We start from the raw sequence: 22,443 nt of genomic DNA on the forward strand, positions 1-22,443 counted from the left end.
AAAAAAAAAAGAGGAAATTAAGTTAAATAAATGATCCATTAAATAGATTCTAAAATGGAAAGACCTTACAGAGATACATTTTAAGGGACAAAAACAGATACTGGAATACAGGTAGATAGCTACAGATCATATTATAAGTGTTGATGAATATACAAAACAGAATATATCTGGGAAATATCAATATTGCTAGGCAGTGAGCAAAAGAAGGAAAGACAGAAAATCATATTGACTGTGTTGAGGCCTGTCAGCCAAACATCAAGAGCTCACTGGTGGTTGAACAAGTCAATTTTAATGACTTATAGCAATAAGGGAAAATGTCCATCATGGTAGAACTGCAGGGTGTCTCAGTTACAGGGTGTTGATAAGGACTTATTATAGGATTTGGACTTGTGCTAGTTAATTTTATGGTTATTTCTTAGATTTATTTTATGGTTGTAATTTTGTTGTTGTAGTTGTTGTTAGGTGCCATTGAGTCAGCTCCAATTCACAGTGACCCTATGTAAAACCAAACAAAACATTGCCCAGTCCCATACCAGCCTCACAATCCTTGCTAGACGTGAGCCCATAGTTAAAGCCTCTGTGTCAAACCATCTCGTTGGGGGATTTCCCCTTTTTCATTGAATCTCCACTTTACCAAGTGTGATATCCTTCTCCAGGAAATGGTCCCTTCTGACAACATGACCAAAGTATGTGAGACGAAGTCTGGTCATTCTTGCTTCCAGGGAGAATTCTGGCTGCACTTCCTCCAGTAAAGATTTGTTAGTTCTTCTGGCAGTCCATAGTACCTTCAGTATTCTAAACCAACACCCAAACTCAAAAGCATCAACTCTTCTTCAGTCTTCCTTATTCATTGTCCAGCTCTCACACACATATGAGGGGAAAGAAAATACCATGCATGGCTTGGGTTAGGCGCACCTTAGTCTTCAAAGAGACTTCTTTGCTCTTCAGCACTTTAAAGAGGTCCTTTGCAGCAGATTTCCCCACTGCAATATGACTTCTGATGTCTTGACTGCTGCTTCCATTGGTGTTGACTGTGGTACCAAGTAATACAAAATCTTTGACAACTCCAATCTTTTTTCCATTTATCATGGTGCTACTTATTGGTCCAGTTTTGAGGATTTTCATTTTCTTTATGTTGAGAGGTAATCCATACTGCAGACTGTAGTCTTTAATCTTCATCAGTAAGTGCTTCAAGTCATCTTCACTTTGAGCAAGCAAAGTTGTATCATCTGCATCTTGCAGGTTGTTAATGAGTCTTCCTCCAATACTAATGCCATGCTCATCTTCATATAGTCCAGCTTCTCTGATTATTTGCTCAGCATACAGATTGAACAAGTATGGTGGAAGGATATAACCCTGACACTCCCTTTCTGATCTTAAAACCACACAGTATCCCCTTGTTCTGTTCGAACGACAGCCTGCTGGTCTATGTACAGGTTCTTCATGAGCACAATTAAGTGTTCTGGAATTCCCAACCTTCTTAATGTTATCCATAATTTGTTATGATCCACACAAATGAATCCTTTTACGTAATCAATAAAACACAAGTAAACATCTTTCTGGTATTCTTTGTCATCAGCCAAGATCCATCTGACATCAGCAATGATATCCCTCATTCCACATCCTCTTGTGAATTCCAGCTTACATTTCTGGAATACACTGTCAATACACTGCTGGAACTGTTTTTGCATTGTCTTCAGCAATATTTTAATTCCGTGTGATATTAACCATATTTTTCAATAATTTCCACATTCTGTGGGATCACCTTTCCTTAGAATGGGTACAAATATGGATCTCTTCCAGTCAGTTGGCCAGGTAGCTGTCTTCCTAATTTCTTGGCATAGACAAGTGAGTGTCTCCAGTGCAACATCCATTTGTTGAAACATCTCGGTGGGTATTCTATCAATTCCTGGAGCCTTATTCTTCACCAGTTCCTTCAGTGCCACTTCAACTTCCTTCTTCAATACCACTGGTTCTTGATCATATGCCACCTCCTGAAATGGATGCACATTGACCAATTCTTTTTGGTACAGTGACTCTGTGTATTCTTTCATTTTCTTTTGATGCTTCCTGCATCATTCAATATTTTGCCCATAAAGTCTATCAATATTGCAACTTGATGCTTGATTTTTTTCTTCAGTTCTTTCAGCTTAAGAAATGCTTAGCTTGTTCTTCCCTTTTGGTTTTCTAACTCCAGATTTTGCACATTTCATTATAGTCATATAACTGACTTTGTCTTCTTGATGTACTCTTTGAAATCTTCTGTTTAGCTTTTTTATCTTGTTATTTCTTCCATTTACTTTAGCTACTCTCCATTCAAGGGCAATTTTCAGAGTCTCTTCTGAGATCCATTTTCCTTTCCTGTCTTTGTAGTAATCTTTTGCTTTCTTCATAACATTCTTGATGTCATCCCACAATGCATCTGGTTTTCAGTCACTGGTGTTCAGTGCATCAAATCTGTTCTTTACATGGTCTCTAAATTCAGAAGGGATATAATCAAGGTTATATTTTGGCTCTCCTGGGCTTGTTTTAATTGTCTTCAGCTTCAACTTGAACTTGCACATGAGCAGTTGATGGTGTGTTCCACAGTCAGCTCACTCCTGGCCTTGTTTTGGCAGAAGATATTCAGCTTCTCCATCACCTGTTTCCACAGATGTAGTCAATCTGAATCCCATGTACTCGATCTGGTGAAGTCCATGTGTATAGCTGCCATTTATGTTGTTGGAAAAAGGTATCTGCAATAAGTAAGTTGTTGGTCTTGCAAAATTCTATCATACGATTTCCAGTGTCATTTCTATCACCAAGGCTTTATTTTCCAACTACCCCAACTACAGGGGATGCTCTTTTGTTTTCAACTTTTGCATTCCAATCACCAGTAATAATTGCATGTTTGGTCAATTTGAGATTGCAGATGTTGGTAAAAATCTTCATTTTCCTCATCTTTGGCTTTGGTGGTTGGTGTGTAATTTTGAACAATAAATAGTTTAACTTGTCTCTATCACTGACAGCATTGTACTTCAGGGTAGATCTCGAAACATTCTTTGTGACGTTGAGTGCCATGCCCCTCCTCTTCAATTTGTCATTCCCAGCATGGTAGATCATATCATTGTCTGATTCAAAATGGCCAAAAGCAGTCCTTTCAGCTCACTAATAATGCCTAGGATATCAATCATTATGTGTTCCATTTCATTTTTGACAACTTCCAATTTTCCTAGATTCATACTTGGTACATCCCATATTCCAATTTTCAATGGATGTTTATAGCTTGTTCTCATTTCATGCCACATCAGCAAATGGAGGTCCCGAAATTTTCATTCCATCCACATCATTAAAGTTGGCTCTACTCTGAGTAGGCAGCTCCGTCCCAGTCATATTTTGAGTGCCTTCTGACCTGAGGCGCTCTTCTTCTGGCACTATATCAGACAATGTTTCAGGATTATTCACAAAGTTTTCCAGCAATATATCAGACAGTGTTTCACTGCTATTCACAAAGTTTTTCCTGGCCAATTCTTTGAGAAGTGGATGGCCCTTTCCTTCTTCCAAGTCTGTCTTAGTCTGGAAGCTCTGCTGAAACCTGTCTACCATGGTTAACCCTGATGATATTTGACATACCGGGAGCATAGCTTCCAGCCTCACAGCAACACGCAAGCCATTACCACACGACAAACTGACAGATGAGTGGTGGGCTACAATTTTAGTAAAATTATAAAAAAGGTATTTTAGAGTTATTTTAGGGTTTAAAAAATTGGAGGTTTGATCTGGATTGGATGCTTTAAGGAAGCAAGTATGATGATGGCAAGGTATCTTAGTAATTGCTCTTATCTATAAGGCTGGCTGTTCAAACCCACCAGCCACTCCTCAGAAGGAAGGCTGGGTAATCTACTTCCACAGAGATACCACCTTGCAAACCCAAGCAGGGGTCACTATGGGTCACAAACAACTCAATGGCAGTGAGTTTGGTTTTGGATTTATAACATACGAACAAGGTAACGTTAAAGCTATAATTGGAAAAGCAGCAGCAGGACAGGGAAAGCAGGATAGGGAAATATTTGGTCATTTTGGGGACAACCTTCTTGCTTGTGTCTGCATTCATGCATAATTGCAGGGGGCTTTGCCTTTGTCTTGATCTACCACTATCACAATGGCCTTACTGATCTGGAGTTCTGTGAAACAGTTTATGTTCTATGGAAATGCCAAGCTGGCTCCTGGCTATCACGGGCTGTGTTTCTCTTTCTTGACTGACTAATCATTTGTGCCATCACAAACTCTACAGAACTAGATTGCCCAGTCTCCCTTCTGAGGAGTGGCTGGTGGGTTTAACTACCAGCCTTCTGGTTAGCAGTCAAAAGCCTTGGGTACCATACCACCAGGGCGCCTACAATTCTGTACAAAATACTTAATTTACCTATTCAAAATAATTTTTTTAAAAGAATCTCTGGGCTGAAAGGTACCTTAAAAGTCACTGAGTTTTCAGGTAACACCTTTAAATGTCTGTACAGCATCTGTTTGAATAATTTCACAACTGTATTAACTTTTCAGAGAGCCCATTCCATATTCAAATGACTCTTAATACCTTTCCTTCAGAGAAAAAGAGAACAATACATTTGGTTATAGTCTCTCGTTTTCACCCCAGCATGTCTGACCTTTTCAAAGTATTCCCTGTTGGTAACTAGCAGAGCAGAAAAATCACCTATCTAATTTTATGTAAAATATAGCTATTAATTCCATCCAAACTGCAATTGTCTTTGTGTAGATGTGTGTGTGTGCACACGCACATGCTTTTGTGTGTCAGTGTTCCAAGATAGTTTGGCATTTTTTGTTATTGTTACATTTGCAGAGATTCTTATCTGTTATTGCTGACAAGCCCATTTGCACTTGTACTCAATTACATGTAATTAGTCTTTTCTTCATGAACAAAAGAACAGGTGCTGTTAACAATTCTACCCCACATACCATGGTAAGATTGCTTGGACGTAATGGTATGTAGTGAACTATACATTTCTGACAGATGCTTATAGTAACAAGAACTTTTTTTTTTCCAAATAATCTACTGCTTTTACTCCTACTCACATACTAAATGGAGAAAGAAAAAGGATTTTAACAGTTTAGAGGCTTATAATTTTTTCTAGTAGAAAACATGAGAAGAATTTAAACCCCTCTCTGATATTCTTATTCCTAATCTCCACTTGGAAAGAGTATTAGTAAAAACTATTCATTTTCATTGGAAAATTTTTCAGTGAAAATATGTAGGGGACAGAAAAACTACATTAGTGAAGAACTAATGAAGTCTGAATAAGATGTATACTCAGTTAACTGTATTTTACCACTGTTAATTTCCTGGTTTTGACAACTATACTACTGTTACACAAAATGGTACCATTAGGACAAGCTGGGTGAAGAGTTGTTCCTGTACTGCTTTGCAATTTTCTGAAACCTAAAATTATGTTTCTTGAAAAGGATGTTAGCTTAAAAATTATTGGTGGGGAAAGGGGTCAAAATACTTACCCTATAACTGTTATGGATTTAATTGTCTTCCCCAAAAAAAATGTGTGTTCAAATTCTAATTCCTATATCTGTTTATAGAATTCTATTTGGAATAAGTGTTTTCTGTGTTATACTAATGAGTCTATATCAGTGTAGGGTTTATTCTAAACTTCATCACATCTCAGTTACAAGGAGCTCCACAAAGAGATAAGCAAATACAAATTGGGGGAGATAGATGCCATGTATACATTGCCAAGGAAATGAAGAATTCCTGGGCTAAAGAAGCTAAGATATGGAAGGATCTTTCCCCAGAACCTGCAGAAAGAAAGAGCTTCTCCTAGAGCTGATGTCTTCATTTGGACTTCTATCCTCCTAAATTGTAAGAAAAGTTTCTGTTCTTTAAATTCATCCTCTGTACAAAAAAAAAAAAAAAAAGAAGGTGGGGACCAGGTTTGCTGGTCCAATAGAGCCTGGTGTAACCACTGAGACTATGGCCCCTAGCTGCCCTTCAGGTCTGGAATTGAACCCACAACTGTGGTTTCCAGCCAAACAAAGTACAGGCATGTGAGTTAAACATTTACCTCAAGTAGACACACACCCTGGAGAGAACAATCATGGGAGAAGGAAGGGCTGCTTATGCACAGGGAGATAGCTCAGGGTGCAGAAGAGTATGAAGGGATGGACACTGGGAGGAGGTAACTATGGGGAGGAAGTGGGAGGGGAGCTGCTGCATTGTAAATTTTGGTCAATGACATGAGACAAAGTATATGTAAACTGCTGTATGAAAAGTGAATTTCCTCTGTAAATCTTCACCCAAATCCTAATAAAAAAAAAAAAAAATTCATCCTCTGTAGCATTTCTGTTATAACAGAACTAGGAAACTAAGACAATGACCTAGAGAAACTTTTGAACATAAGCACAAGGGGACATCCATTTCTTTGTTCATTTTTTATTTATATTAGAGACACTTCTAGGTCCTACACAAAATATCTTCCTTCATGGAATGTAGCCATTCTCCTGGGCACAAGCCCAGAAATAAACAAATAAACAGCAACAACATATATACCATGTGGTCATAGGAGCTATCAATAGAAATAAAACAGGGTAGCAGATAGTGTGTCAAGGCGGGATGTGCAATTTATAAAGGATGGTAAGGAAAGGTGTCTCCAACTTCTAGACTAGGATCTTAGCAACTCCATTTGCAACTACCCTGAAATAAACCAAATCACAACTATCATCAAGTCAAATGCCAACTCATAGTGACCCTATATGACAGAGTAGATTTGCCCCATAAGGTTTCCAAGGCTGTAATCTTTACAGCCACCACTCATCTGTCAGTTGGACATAGTGTGGTGACTTGTGCATTGCTATGAGGCTGGAAGCTATGACAGTGGAATTTCAAATACCAGGAGGGTCACCAATGTTGGACAGGTTTCAGCTGAGCTTCCAGACTAAGACAGACTTGGAAGTAGGAAAGAGCCATCCACTTCTCAAACAACTGGCCAGTGAAAATCTTATGAATAGCAGTGAAACACTATCTGATATATTACTAGAAAACTTTATGAATAGCCCCAAAACACTATCTGATATAGTGCCAGAAGATGAGCCCCTCCGGTCAGAAGGCACTCAAAATACGAATAGGGAAGAGCTTCTTCCTCAGAGAGAGCCAACCTTAATGATGTGGATAGAGTAAAGGTTTTGGGACTCCTATTTGCTGATGAGGCACGACTCAAAATGGGAAGAAACAGCTGCAAAACATCCATTAATAACAGGAACACAGAATATACAAAGTATGAATCTCGGAAAATAGGAATTTGTCAAAAATGAAATGGAATGCATAAGATTGATATCCTAGGCATGAGGGAGCTGAGATGGACTACTTTTGGCCATTATGAATCAGGCAATCATATGATCTACTATGCTGGGTATCACAAATTGAAGAGGAATGGCATGACATTGATCTCCACAAAGAATGTTTCAAGATATATCCTGAAGTACAATGATGGTGGTGACAGGATAATATCCATACACCTATAAGACCATTTAATACTACTATTATTCAAATTTATGCATCAACCACCAAAGCTGAAGATAAGGAAATTGAAGATTTTTATCAACTTCTGCAGTCTCAAATTGACCAAACATGCAATCAAGACGTGTTGATTATTACTGGTGATTGGAATGCAAAAGTTGGAAACAAAGAAAAATCATAAGTAGTTGGAAAATAAGGCCTTGGTGCTAGAAATGACCCTGGATAAGATAGAGTTTTGCCAGACCAACCTTTTAGCAATGATCTAATACCTTTTTCATCAACATAAATGGTAGCTATACATGTGGACCTTGCCAGATTGAATACATAGGAATCAGATAGACTACATCTGTGAAAAGAGGCAATGAAGAAGCTCAATATCTTCCATCAAAACAAGGCCAGGAGCTGACTGTGGAATAGTCCACCAATTGCTCATATGTAAGTTCAAGCTGAGTTAAAGAAAAATAAAACAAATCCATGAGAGCCAAAATATGACCTTAATTATATCCCACCTGAATTTAGAGACTATCTAAATAACAGATTTGACACACTGAACACCAGTGACCAAAAAACAGATGCATTGTAGGATGACATCAATAACATCATAAATGAACAAAGCAAATAGTGATTAAAAAGACAGGAAAAGAAGAAAAGATCAAAATGGCTATCAGAAGAGACTCTGAAAATTGCTCTTAGCTGGAAAGTAAACAAATGGAAGATATGACAAGATAAAAGAGCTGAACACAGGATTTCAAAGGGCAGCTTGAGAAGATAAAGTCAATTATTATAATGAAATATGCAAAGACCTGGAGTTAGAAAACCAAAAGGGAAAAACATTTCTCAAGGTGAAAGAATTGAAGAAAAAATTCAAGCCTTGAGTTGCAATAGTGAAAGATTCTATAGGTAAAAGACTGACAGATGCAGGAAGCATCAAAAGAAAATGGAAGGAATATACAGAGTCACTGTACAAAAAAGAACTGGTCAATGTTCATCTATTTCAGGAGTTGGCACATGATCAAGAATCAATGGTATTGAAGGAGGAAGTTGAAGCTGCACTGAAGGCACTGGCAAAAAACAAATCTAAAAAACTAAAAAAATCACCGCCATCGAGTCAATTCCAACTCATAGCAACCCCCACTGGTTTTCCAAGGTGGTAAATCTTTATGGAAGTAGATTGCCCTATCTTCCTTCAACAGAGCAGCTGGCAGGTTTGAACCGCCAACCTTCTGGTTAGCAGTCAAATGCCTTAGGCACTGCTCCAGTGGATATTCCATAGATTTCTGATGCCTTGTTTTTTCATTTTTTTTTTTTTTTTTGGGGGGGGTTGGAGCATTAGGCTTCAGGAATCTCCTAATACTCATTGAAATGTTTCAACAAATGGATGCCATGCTAGAGGCACTTATCTGTCTATGCCAAATAATTTTGGACAGGTACCTGGTGAACAGACTGTTAGAAATCCATATTTGTACCCACTCCAAAGAAAGGTGAAATAACAAAATGTGAAAATTATCAAACATCATTAATATCACAGGAAAGTAAAATTTTGCTGAAGACAATTCAAAAACAGCTGCAGCAGTATACTGACAGGGAACTTCCAGAAATGCAAGCTGGATTCAGAAGAGGACATGGAACAAGAGATATCACTGCTGACAACAGATGGATCTTGGATGAAAGGAAAGAATACCAGAAAGATGTTTACTTATGCTTTATTGATTATGCAAAGTATTCAATTGTATGGATCATAACAAATCATGCTTAGCATTGAAAAGAACGGAAATTCCAGAACACTTAATTGTGCTCATGAGAAACCTGTACATCGACCAGGAGACTGTCAGTCATACAGAACAAGGGAATAAATATTGCATGGTTTAAAGTCAGGAAGGGTGTGGGTCAGGGTTGTATGTTTTCACCATATTTATTCAATCTGTATGCGAGCAAATAATCCGAGAAGCTGGACTATATGAAGAGTATGGCATCAGGATTGGAGGAAGAGTCATTAACAACCTGCAATATACAAATGACACAACCTTGCTTGCTAAAATTGAAGACGACTTGAAGCTCTTACTGATGAAGATTAAAGACTACGGTATGCAGTATGGATTATACCTCAACATAGAGAAAACAAAAATCCTCACAACTGGACCAATAAGCAGCATCATGTTAAATGGAGAAAAGACTGAAGTTGTTAAAGATCTCATATTACTTGGATCCACAATCAATACTCATGAAAGCATGCACTACGCACTGCCATGGCGTGAGATCCAACTCACAGTGGCCCCCCCCTTGGGTTTATGAGGCGGTATCACTATAGAAGTAGATTGCCCAACCTTCCTTCCAAGGAGTGGCTGGTGGGTTTGCCAGGCTTCTGTTTAACAGTCAAATGCCTTAAGCACTGCACCACCAGAGCTCCTATATGTGTGTAAATACATGTGTGTATAAGTGGCATGGACATATGTCAGCTATTGGCCCAGCATCAGCAGATCATGTACTTTCTATTATTTTTTTTAGAAATAATGAAGGAAAGATTTGTGTTATTTTGACCCCACACTTGCATCATACCCCCCACCCCAGCCCTATGATACACGGCATCCCTCTGCAGGTCAGCTAACTGGGTTAAGATTATATGCTTTGGAACTGGATACACCTATTTCCTTATCTGGGGACTGAATCTATCTTCATCAATTTACTTTTTTATTTCCCAAATTTGGTTGGGTAGTGCTGAAAGAGAATATTAATATGATCTTCTACTTTATTTTATAGAAAAATGAACTGAAAATAAGACATAACTCAGAGTTAGTTCTGGGTGACACAGCTAAGCAACACCTTGACTCTTTCCATCTATACTCCTAGCCTCACTAAATCTACATGCAAATGCAGAAGCCATAGATGCAAATCCTACATGGACAGAAAAGCATCCTCATTCTTCTGCACTGAGTTGAAAGCTTGAATTATATAAAGAATGCATTCACACAAACACAAAGCGGCAATGCAAACCACAGTAGGCTAATCAACTATTTTGCAAAAAAGAGAAAAAAAGTGGGATGAAATTCTTCATAATAAGATCTTTTCTTTACTGTAATTCTTATTTTGTGATGTGCAAGATTAAGGGAACAAAGAATAATTTAGAAGGGGTAGACAAGAGCATTTTCACACTTTAGGAATTGTAAATCTTTCCTCTAATCTTTATTATGAATTTAAAAGCTATTTCCCTATAAAATATAAGCCTTGCTTGAATAGCTTTTGCAATTCATTGGATTGTCAGTCTGACAAGAAAAAAATCACATCCATCAGAATAGAACTCAATTGGACAAATATTTAATGAGTATTTACTGTTTACCAGGCACTAAAGATCCAACGAAGTCCCTGGTTGGCACAAATGGTTAAGCACTCAACTACTAGCTGACAGACTGGCAGGACAAACCCACCCAGAGGTGCCTTGGAAGACAAGCCTGGCAATCTTCACAGCCTTGAAAATCCCATGTAGCAGTTCTACTCTGCATGCATGGGATTACCAGGAGTCACAGTGGACTTGACAGCAACTAACAACAATAACCACCACAAAGATCTATCAGGGAATATATAGGAAATTGTAGGAAATAGTATGGCACCCTACATAATTTTAGAATAGCACAGATTGGCCTCCATGAATTTGTATATGATTATGCAGAAATTGAGAGAGAGGAATGTGATCACTCTTGGATCTGAAGCTTGTATTCGAAATTTTTCTAAAATGTAAGTATATTCTGTCATACTTTTATGATTTAGTTATTAAACTAGTCAATTCCATAGTTAATCTAGTCAGTTCCATAGTTAAACTAGTTAAAAACTATCTCCAGTGATACCATTACCAACATTTCAATATCTGACACTTTATCTCAAAAAACTACAAACAAAATTCTGTAACAGGTCTTCTATCTTTATTATCATATTATATAAACTATAAAAATGTATTATAATATTGTACTTTTCTTTTAAAATCAGCAGTTGCCCTCTTAGTCTAAATAAAATAGCATATAATAAACATATATATACATTCAATGTTTACCTAAGGTACAATTTTGATCACCAGATTAAGTGTGGAGAAGTATTATAACACTTTTATTATTTAGCACCAGGATTTAAATGTCATCTTATACTAGCAATCAGCACTACTCCAATGAGTATTTATCATTGCCCTAACTATAAACACTGAGATAGTGGGGTAGTCTTGTCTAGTGACCAACTGGAATTCATTTGAGTCTACTTTCTTATTTAGTATGTAATTTATCTTCCACATCATCTCTATGCTATAAGGAATGATAGCAAAGATAAAGGAAAAGACACCAGCTTATTAGTAGTTAAAGAGTTCAAAAGGCAGCCTAGCCACGTTTTAAATCCAAGATAGACTGGGTCATACATTGGATTTTTAATTGGATTGCAGAAAGCTAATATTCCTTACTGTAGTCGCTGTTTTCGTCCTTGGTCCCGTCAATGGTACCATCTGGGTGCATCTGCAGGAAATATCCCTGCTGGCTGAATAACCTTGTCACAATTCCTTTCAGCTGGGGTTCTGCAAAAGAAAATGAACTGATTATTCAAATTTTTATTTTGTTTATAAAAATGCATGCTTGCAAATTGTCAAAATGATTCTCTAAGTAAATGCGTAAATACCAATGTCTTCAATATTGAAATAAGTATTTGGAGAGAGGGGCATTTCAGTGACATAGCTTCACTCTTTTTTTTTTTTTCCTACTAGAGGCAGAGTCATAACACTTTGCAGCAGTAAACCAAATGTAAATAAATAAAAGCTAATTATGTTTGGGAAAATACAGAGGGGTGCTAAAAAGTGAATCATTTCTCTCCCTCAGGCATCTGGTGTCTGACTGTAAGACATTACCACGTTTATGGTCCCAATCCAGAATTCCTGTTTAGGCCAAAATGCCATTGGAATTCCCAAGCCTCCAGAAATCATAATCAGGCCTTGGACAAGTTGTGTTTCTACTGAGTGCCCATCAGAAAGTGATAGACTTTGAAATCCTGTTCTATATTCCCTCTCTTTTGATCATGATTCTTCTATAGACTCTTGGATCAAAATGTTCAGTAATGGTAGCTGGGCCCCATCCAGTTTTTCTAGTCTCATGTCAAAGAAGGCAGATGCTCATGTGGGCAATTAACCACACATTCCATTTCCTCCTCCACACATTCCATTTCCTCCTCCGATTCCTGACTCTCCTTCCTCTGTTGCTCCAGGCAGATAGAGAGCAATAGTTGTGCCTTAGATGGCTTCTGGATACACAACTCAAAGAATGTTATCAATGTCACTGATTTGTACATGTAGAAATTATTGAATTGGTGTATAATTTTGCTGTGTATATTCTCTACAACAAAATAAATAAAATTTAAAAAAAATATGATAGGTTAGAGAACAACCACAGACAAAGCAAAACCCCCATTGTCATGAAATGTCACTGGACAGTAGATGGAAACACAGATTTTACCTTCACTAAATACCTTGCCAGAGAGAAGCCCCAGTAGTACCAAAGTTATTTTCCCAGTACAAATGATAATAACACTGACAAAAGGAAAAAGAATCAAGTCACATATATTTCTCTAAACATTTAAAACTAGGAGTAGTCTTCAACTTTCATAAGCTCCCTACAAACTGATACTACCAAACTGACTTCTGTATACTACGTATGGATTTGTGTACATCAGTAAACAAATAAATATCTGAAGCTTTCTCACTGTCTTGCTGACTGTAAGCAACAATACAGTTTCCACAGCATCACCACTGTCTTTGTCTCTACTACAGTGCTGGGCAAAAATTAGACTATTCCAGTGCATTTATAGCCCTAATTATTTCATACCAATGAGTAGAAAAAAAGAAAAGTCCTGCTTCCGGTCATAAAAATTAAGGCAAAGACGGAAATCATATGATTGCTGCAAGTAGCAACATCCTATCCTCAGAATGACAATCATTGAATTTATCCTAGTCAACTTCATTCCTCAATCCATTTATTCAACCAATATTTACTGAGATTTCTTTTGGTCAAGCAATATACTAGGTACTTCGTGCTAAACTGAACATATTTCTTGATGTTTAGTTCCAAAAGAGACTTGTAATTAAGGATGTAGTGTATTAATTCTTTGGGAATGGATCTGCCCATATAACATACCTATATTTTTTTTTGTATGTATATATATATATATATATATATATATATATATATATATAATCATACATACTAAGGAGTATGGAGTGGGGCCTATAGAAACATGTCTTCTTCAAATCAGTTGTGTGAAACAAAAGAGATGCCAGGAAAATTTGGGAATGAGGAAGCAGGGTAATGAACAAAACAACTGGAAATTAGTCATTCTGATTAATAATTATGTATTAACTTATGAATTAAATTCAATTTATTTAGTTTATGGACCTAAATTTTCCTATCAATAAAATCTGTAAGTTAAACTAAATGATGTTTAAGTCCCTTCTCTATTTATTTTGATCATGTTAGAATACTTTGCCCCAAGTACTGATAAAATTAAAGGAAGAATTCATCATAATGTGTTTCCTGTATGGGCCCATCCAATTCAACACACTAAGGATATTTTGGAGAAGCATGCTAGTTAACCTCATGGCAAACACCACTATGTGTCCCTCTGCCATATGGCTAGATGACTGACACACAGCTCCGGACGTATATTTAGTTATAGATCTGAAAGCCAGCTTTAGGCCATAATTGCTGTGTGGTCATAAGCAAGTTATCTGACATCTGTGTCTCAGTTTTCCTATCTCTGTATTGGGAGAAATAATTGCTATCTTAACTATAATCATTAAAAATTTCAAATGAATAAATGCATATGATGCTATGATTTACAAAAACCTATAAAATGTAAAACCTATGGTCTAATTTTTCAACTATGAAAATCTAGAAAGCATTTTAAGTTGGATAAAGAGAGCCCAATGAGAACAGACTCTATGTCTGCTGATTTCAGTTTTAGTAAAATGTTAATTGAGCTTGTATATCATTACACTGAAGGACTAAAAGAGGCTAAGAGTAAGGTACAGAAAAGGAGGAAAGGGAAAACTGTCTTATAATCCATAGTTTATTTGGAATAAGATTGATAGGATAACTTTAAGAAGTCATAATTTCCTTGGTAATTAGATGTATAGCAGCTGAACATGAGTGCCTGCAAATGACTGTTTGTTTTCTATGTGCTCCTCTTTCTGTAGCTGTAATTAAACATTCCTTTGCCATGGCGAACTCATGGCCCTCTTGGGGCCCTGGGAACTCAGGTTGGTAACTTCTGTTAAGGATAATGAGCATTAGGCTTTTATACTAACATCCACCCCACCCAAGAGCAGTGCCAGAACAAGCTTGGAGTTTTGAGTTTTAATTAGGTGATAATCCATGAAAGTTAGCATCCTGTACTACAGAAGTTTCAAAGAACACCCAATCAACTATTGAACAAATGCCCTGCACTGGGAATATGTCAGAGAATGCTGTTTAGCCTGCCAGATACCCCCACACCTGTTACGACCTGTCGAACCCTACTAACCTTTCTTGCCTCAGCTCAAGAGTCACTTCTTCTGAAGGCTTTGCTATCGTTAAGTAAGGATCACTTTTATCATTGGGAAAAAAGAACATGTGCATTCTATTTTAAAGAATGGGGGTGTGAAATATGAGACTACTTTTCGGTACCTCTAGAATCTGAGTACATTTAACAAACACACTAGTAATCTGACAAATACTATGTATGCTAGAGGCTCTAAGAGACAAATAAAACCTTCACTGTTCTCAGCACACAGACTAATATGTAAAACATAATTATATATAAAACTAGTGAAGGATAAGAAGCTCTGGTGGTGTAGACAGGCATTTGTCTGCTAACCAAAAGGTCAATGGTTTGAACCCACCAGCTGTTCTGCAGAAGAAAGATAGGGCAGTGTGCTTCAGTGAAGATTTACAGCCTTGGAAACCCACTGGTGATTGCTTTAAGTCAACACTAACTTGATGGCAGTGAGTTTGGTTTTGATTTGAATGAGGGAAAGCTGTTAAATGAGGAATAGAAGCACAGTGGCATGATGGCAACATGGAGCAAAGGACTTACTCTGTCTGGGGGTTGAGCAGAGGCATCTTGCTTGGAGCTTTGAAATGCATAGGACTTTCATAAGCAATGAAACCAGAGGAAGGGCATTTCAGACAAGAGGCAATGGACGGAGGCAAAAGCCACCCTGGCAGAATCTGAAATAATGCGGAGTCTTATACAGACAGTATATAGGAAAGAGTTTCTCAAATGCTGATATGCAGGTAAGTGCTTGTCCTCACCAAATGTTCATAGATAAACAATAATATTAAGAAATACAGAGTCAATGGAGTAAGTTTTTGTAAGCTATATTTGTTCAATTCATATGACTAACCTGACAAACAGGTCATGTTTGCCCACTATTTTGTTGTTCTTAATGAAGGATGTCATATTATTAGATAGTAGGATGTTTTGTTTTGTTGTCTTTTGTGCTCAAAAGTAGTATTGCAAATACTGCTAGCTCCTCACTCAAATATATTTCCTCTTTTTCCTTGGCACCTAGATAGACCATATGTCCTAGCCTCCCTTGCAGTTAGGTTTGGCATATGAATGAGTGTCATACGGAACATAAGTGGAATTGATGTGTGCCATTTTCAGGCCAAGGATTTTAAAAGCAAATGTTCTTCTTCCACATTTTATTTTCTTAGCACTGGCTGGATTTAGATGGCAAAGCCCTAGGGGATGCTGGAGCAACAAAATGGAAGAATGTTGGGTCCTTGAAGAAAGAGGTGAACAAAAGCCACCAGTTATCAAAATCACCTACCTTGGACAGTTAGGTAAATAATAAATAAACTTCTACTGGTCTTTGGCCATTGTATAATTTGAGTCTATTTCTTATAGCAACTACTTTTACTCTACTTGAGCAATTAAAAAGTTGCAAACCTATGTCAATTCCCAATTATAATTATTATTATTGATTTGTGAAATTCCACAGCCCGGTAACCATGAGTATAGGTTACAGGGGAAATGAAAATGAAGATTTTGGAAAAAATTCACATGACTCCAGTTAGAGTTTTGACTGTCATAATACTTAAGAGCTTTACATTTTACTTTGTAGTTCTTACTGGGAATCTGCATTTTAGAAATGCAATTCTAGTGTCATTGTGGGGGATGGATTGATAGAAGAGAGACTGGGGAAAGGGAAAATTTGTTACATAAATTTGGTAAAAAAGGTAACTTTGTTAGGTAAATTTGGTAAAAAGACAAGTTAGGAAATAGTGGTCTTTTAAGCCATTTGGACATAAAAGGAGGGAATGGACTGCTAAGAAACTGTGAAAATAAAATCAACAGAACGAATGACTTACTGAATATGGATGAAGAAAGAAAGAAAGATGGGATTGCCAAAGGAAAATGAGTCAAAGGAAATAGGTTATAGAGGACCAAAACTGTAGCCATGAGATTACCACAATTTAATCATCAGAATGCTAAAAGAGAATCCATAACAATGCTCATCACAATGGCTTTTTTCTCTCCTTTTATTTGCATTTGAAACAACCCTGACTACATTTTACCTTATTTATGCCTTAGATGAACCAAGGCACAAATATTTTTTTAAAAAAAAATATAAACCTACTCTTTTTTTTTAGTACTATTTAATTCCTGGAGACAGGACATCTAAGAATTTTTAAACATTAAAAAAAAATGATAAAAGCTATCTAGCCAAGTATTAATAAGGATGAATTTTAAAAGCATATTGCTAAGAGAAAGAAGTCCATGTGAAAGACTATATACTATATAGTGCCATTTAAAAAACATTCTGGAAAATGCAAAACTATAAAGTTGTTAAAAAGATCAGTGATTACCAAGAATTCAGGGAATGAGGGAATTTTTCAGGGCAGTGGAAGTATACTGTATGATACTATAATGGCAGATACATGACACTGTATTTAACAAAACTTTACAGCACTGACTACACCTCAACATATGCAAATTTAAAAAATCATTTAAGATGTCAAAGGATCTCAAAATGGAATGGGAACTATGACAAAATAATCTGTGTTATGAATGTGTGAAATAACCTCACTGAAGGAAAAGGGAGAAAAATGATGACACAAGTAACTTTGGAAATTATTAAAGTCTATAAGACTAAAAGCAAAGGAAATTGTACATAAACATTGTACTCTCATTGATAAAACTGTTTCCTATAAGAGTATCAGCTAAGAATTCTGCTATCGTTATTCATATATACAGGCACTGAGCACTAAGTAAATAAATGATGGACCAAGGAGAGCAGCTTTCTCACTGTTGGAGTAGGTTACAGACAAGCATGGGGAGAAAACAAGAATGATCAATGTGGTACTGGATTAGACGGACACATGTGAATGCATTCATGGTTAGTTAATATAGATACAGATGCTTACATATAGAAATATTTATAGATATGTATATACATACACTGGTTAGTATACACATGTATTTCTTTGCTTTATTAGGTGAGAAGGCCCCAAAATAACAACACTTCGTTACTAACAAGCACACAGAGCACCTAGGTCTTGATTTCTAGTATTATTCTCCAAACAGAGGAACCAGAGTTCCTTGGAGAAATGGCTGATTTTAGGAGTGGGTCAAGAAAAATACAGGATTCTTGCAAAATGAAATGTTTCATACAAGATGAACCTGTAGCCAAATAAGGAAGTACTCAATACACAAACACATACCATGCATGCACACACACCTACACACACATACAAATATAATGACAGGACTATGTCAAAGGGACACAGGAGCCAACTGACCAGTGGACAAAGCTGGAAAAAACTGAACAAAAATATAAATAAAATAGTAATGGATGAGAATGCAGAGTATAAAACAATTATCTGTAAGTGCATACCAATAAAAAATAAATGATTGAATGACAGTAGACAAATATCCCATACAGGAAAATTCCCAATAATTTACAGACACTTTGTCCTCGAGGAGGAGGAAGATAATTTCTCCTTAAGTGTTGACAGTGTATAGTGACTTCCTTTCAAAGCGTACACTATGCCAAGAAAGGACAAAGTAACTCTACAGTGAAGAAACCTGACAATCATTACTTCATTCAGGTGATCGAGGTTAATGTCAATAATGACAAACCATGTTGATAGAATGATATGAGCCATTACAGTGTAGATCTGATATGGATAGATAGACATGAAATGACAGTATGCATATGTTGATAGTATGTATGATTATATGGAATTATACATTACCTCTAAGGTCCTCCTTTCAAAGCATACAATTCCAGTCCAATAATGAGAAAAACATCAGGCAAATCCCAATTGAGGGTCATTTTCCATTTAACCCCACAATGCCTCAAAACATGATCCAAAACAAGAAAAGTCTAAGAAAACATCACAACCCAGAGGAGTCCAAAGAGATATGATCACTAGATGTAATGTATTTTAGATGGGATCCTGGAACTGAAAAAGTCATTAGATTAAAACTAAGGAAATATGAATAAACTATGAATTTTAGTTCATGATAACATATAGATATTGGTCTGCTAATTTTAACAAATGTATAATACAAATGTTGTTATTGTTGTTAGTTGCCATTGAGTTAGCTCCAACTCACTGTAACTTTATGTACGACAGAATGAAAAGCTGTCTGGTCCTATGCCATCTTTATGATCATTGGTATGTCTGAGCCCACTGTTGCTGCTACTGTGTCAATCCATCTCATTGATGGTTTCCTTTGTTTCTGTATAATAATAATTGTAATACAAACATTGGCATGTTTACCTAGGGCTAACCTGTTCAGGATTTACACTCAAACACAAAGAAAGTGCCTCCATGTAGGCTTCAGTCTAAAATGAAAAATGTAGTACTTGTGATCTAAACTTTGTTAAGGAGTCCATATCTAGAAAATTAATAATACTCATTTTAATAATGATGACCATATTTTGAACCCATCTACTTTGTACTCTCCTGGCAATTTTATTACAACTTCTTTAGTACTTACAGCAACTAAATGTGTATGCATTCTTTATTTTTCAGATGAGATTATGGAGATTGAGAGATGCTACATCACTTGTCCTATGTTACAGAGCTAGTAAATGAGAAAGCAAGTCTAGCTATAGTTTATGGCTCTAGCCAATTTCCTTCACTGAATATGGTAAAGAAGGACATTGACAAACTAGAACATGTGCAGAGGAAAGACTCAAATGAAGAGGGTCCAAGGGACATCATATTGAGGAAGTATGATATACAGGACAGCTGATATGTTCCATGTACAAGAGTAGACTCAGGGGATGTAAGATCTGTCTTCATATTCTTAAGGGCCTGAAGAAATAAGAAAAAGCCAATATATTCTGAGTGGCTCTATGATGACAGAATTTGGGCCAATGGGAGAAAGTAACAGGGAAGCACATAAGAAAGAATTTTTTAAAAAAGATCGTATTCAAATAGAAAACAGGCTACGTATGGAAGTGAGTTTTCTGTCATTGCACACAAGCATCCAGGAAGAAACAAAAAAGCAAGTCACAGTAACTGTGAAAGACACGAATGTCTCCAAAAGCCAAGACATTCTAAGTGACAGTGCAAGGTCCTCGCCAACTCTAACCTCCCAGAAAGCTTTGGGATAAACCAGATGCTTTCCTTAGCTTGAATTCAAGCAGGGAAATAAAAAGACTGTTTATCAGGCACTCTCAAAATAGAAAATTCTTTGTAAATGTTAAGCATGGCTCCTGGAGTACTTTGATGGGGTTTTATAATCAGTCTCTCTGGGTTTACAAATGGGCCCTCGGCATTAGGGTTTAATGTTGCCCACTTAAAGGAACTGAGATTGAAGATGCTATTGAATGTGATTCTTGTCAAGTGCTTCTGGGCCCTTACACTGTTACAGATTTCAAAATTAGACTATTAGGATTGGAAAATGAACAAAAATAGATATATTTCTGGCCAATCGTAGTTAAAGGAAATAGACTAGGGCACATTTACATACCATAACTAAAAGCCCCAGACAGATCAGAAATGGGATACATTACGACATATGAAAGGAGCTCTGGTAGCGTAGTGCCTAAGGCACTTGACTGGTCACCAGAAGGCCAGCGGTTCAAACCCACCAGCCACTCCTCGGAAGGAAGATGGGGCAATCTACTTCTGTAGTGATATCGCCTTGGAAACCCAAGGAGGGGTCGCTATGAGCCGGGTCCAACTCAATGGCACACAACAACAACAAGACATATGAAAGAAGATAGAACTTAATATGGGCTTTCAAACACACTGCAAAAAAAACCCAACTACATTTGAGGTGTATAAGTCATTAAAAATACATGTTGTTTAGTAAAAGGGAAGTAGGCTTGAGACCCCTCATTCACTTAATAGACTATAAGCTTAAAGGAAAACTATACCATACCCAGCTGAAAGCAAAAGGCCACATACTTGTCACCGTGGCCTAAAAGAATCCACTATATGGAATGAGGAGAGCCACTTCCTGCCCCTATCATTAAATAAAAGTGTTGGAGATATTACCTAGCTGAGGGCCATGGATGTCCCTACAAGGCACTAATAATTGCAAGAAGACTCTGCATTCCTAAGTGTATGTCTATTTTCTCAATCATTAGATGCTAATGTACATTTCATTCAAACAACAAATATTTATTAAGCACCTGAGTTTGTAGCAGTTATTCGAGGCACAGGAGTATAACCTATGATATGCTGGTAAAACACCTGATTTTGGTTACTTCGTGTTGCTCTAACAGGAAATACCACAAATGGGTGGCTTTAACAAACAGGAGTTTATTCTCTTACAGTTTGGGAGGTTAGAAGTCCGAGTTCAAAGTGCCAGCTCTAGGGGCTAGATGAAAGCCCCTCAACATTGAGCTTTAGCTCTGCCTCCTACTCCCAGCCCACTGAAGCTGGAGGCTTTCTTCACTCAGGCAGCTGCTGACTGCTGAGGCCGACAAACCCAAGGTCAACAAATACAAAGGCACGATCCCCATATTACCAAACCACACGGCAGACCATTGATTCAAGTCCATTAAAAGTCCCAAGAGCAGCAGATAACATGGCAGGCTGCTGAACAATGACTTGGTGACATGCAGGGGTCATGTGTGCCAAAAGCTGCAGACCAATCCTAAAGCTTCCCCTTATATACTGGGAGCAGACCACATCCCTAAGGCAGCTACTCAGCTGCTCCAGTAGATTCCACCACGGACTTGATTACCAACTTCACCATGGGAAACAACTACATCCACCAGCCCAGCCACTCAAACCAGGCCCACCCAAGTTGACACATAACCTTAACAACCACACCACGTCTCAAACAAAACAAAATAAAATGTGATTTCCATGGTGCTGATTTCCATGATGCAAATATCCCACCATGGCCAACTTAAAACTACCCCTGACATCAGTGAACAAGGAGCTGGAGCAGGAAGCAGAGGAACACAATGGATTCCCACACAGCACATCAATGGATATAGCAATAAAGAAAACATGAAGTGTGTGCTATAGTAGGAAAGACAGAAAATGAACAGACAAACAATTAAATGAAGTATCAATGCTATGATAAAAACTGAGCAATGAAAGAGGATAGAGCATGCATACAGATGATAAATGTACTATTGTGGCAGAAAATTTACATGACATGCAGAAACCTGAATGAAGACAGGAAGCAAGCCATGGAAATATCTAAAAGAAAAGCATTCCAAGCACAGGGAACAGCAAGTGCAAAGCAATGCTAGTACTTCAAAATTATTCACACTAACACACTGCCATTGAGTCGGATCCGACTCATAGCGACCCCTTCTTGAGCTCTGGTAGCGTAGTGGTTAAGGCACTTGACTGCTAACCAGAAGGCTGGTAGTTCAAATCCACCAGCCACTCCTCAGAAGGAAGGTTGGGCAATCTACTTCCATAGTGATACTGCCTCGGAAACCC

At 37.4% G+C, this 22,443-nt stretch overlaps 1 protein-coding gene across 1 annotated transcript in view; it reads right to left on the reverse strand.

Moving 5' to 3' along the window:
* FGF12 (fibroblast growth factor 12) overlaps window positions 1-22,443 on the reverse strand; it is a 389,498-nt gene that overhangs the window by 320,099 nt on the left and 46,956 nt on the right. The window contains exon 2 of the mRNA XM_007948002.2: window positions 11,952-12,062. Within this exon, the coding sequence (XP_007946193.1) occupies window positions 11,952-12,062 (111 nt within the window). The remainder of the gene's footprint in view (window positions 1-11,951; window positions 12,063-22,443) is intronic.

Source organism: Orycteropus afer, unplaced genomic scaffold, assembly GCF_000298275.1.
Source record: "Orycteropus afer afer isolate SDZICR_OR568_19922 unplaced genomic scaffold, OryAfe1.0 scaffold00198, whole genome shotgun sequence".
Taxonomy (NCBI): domain Eukaryota; kingdom Metazoa; phylum Chordata; class Mammalia; order Tubulidentata; family Orycteropodidae; genus Orycteropus; species Orycteropus afer.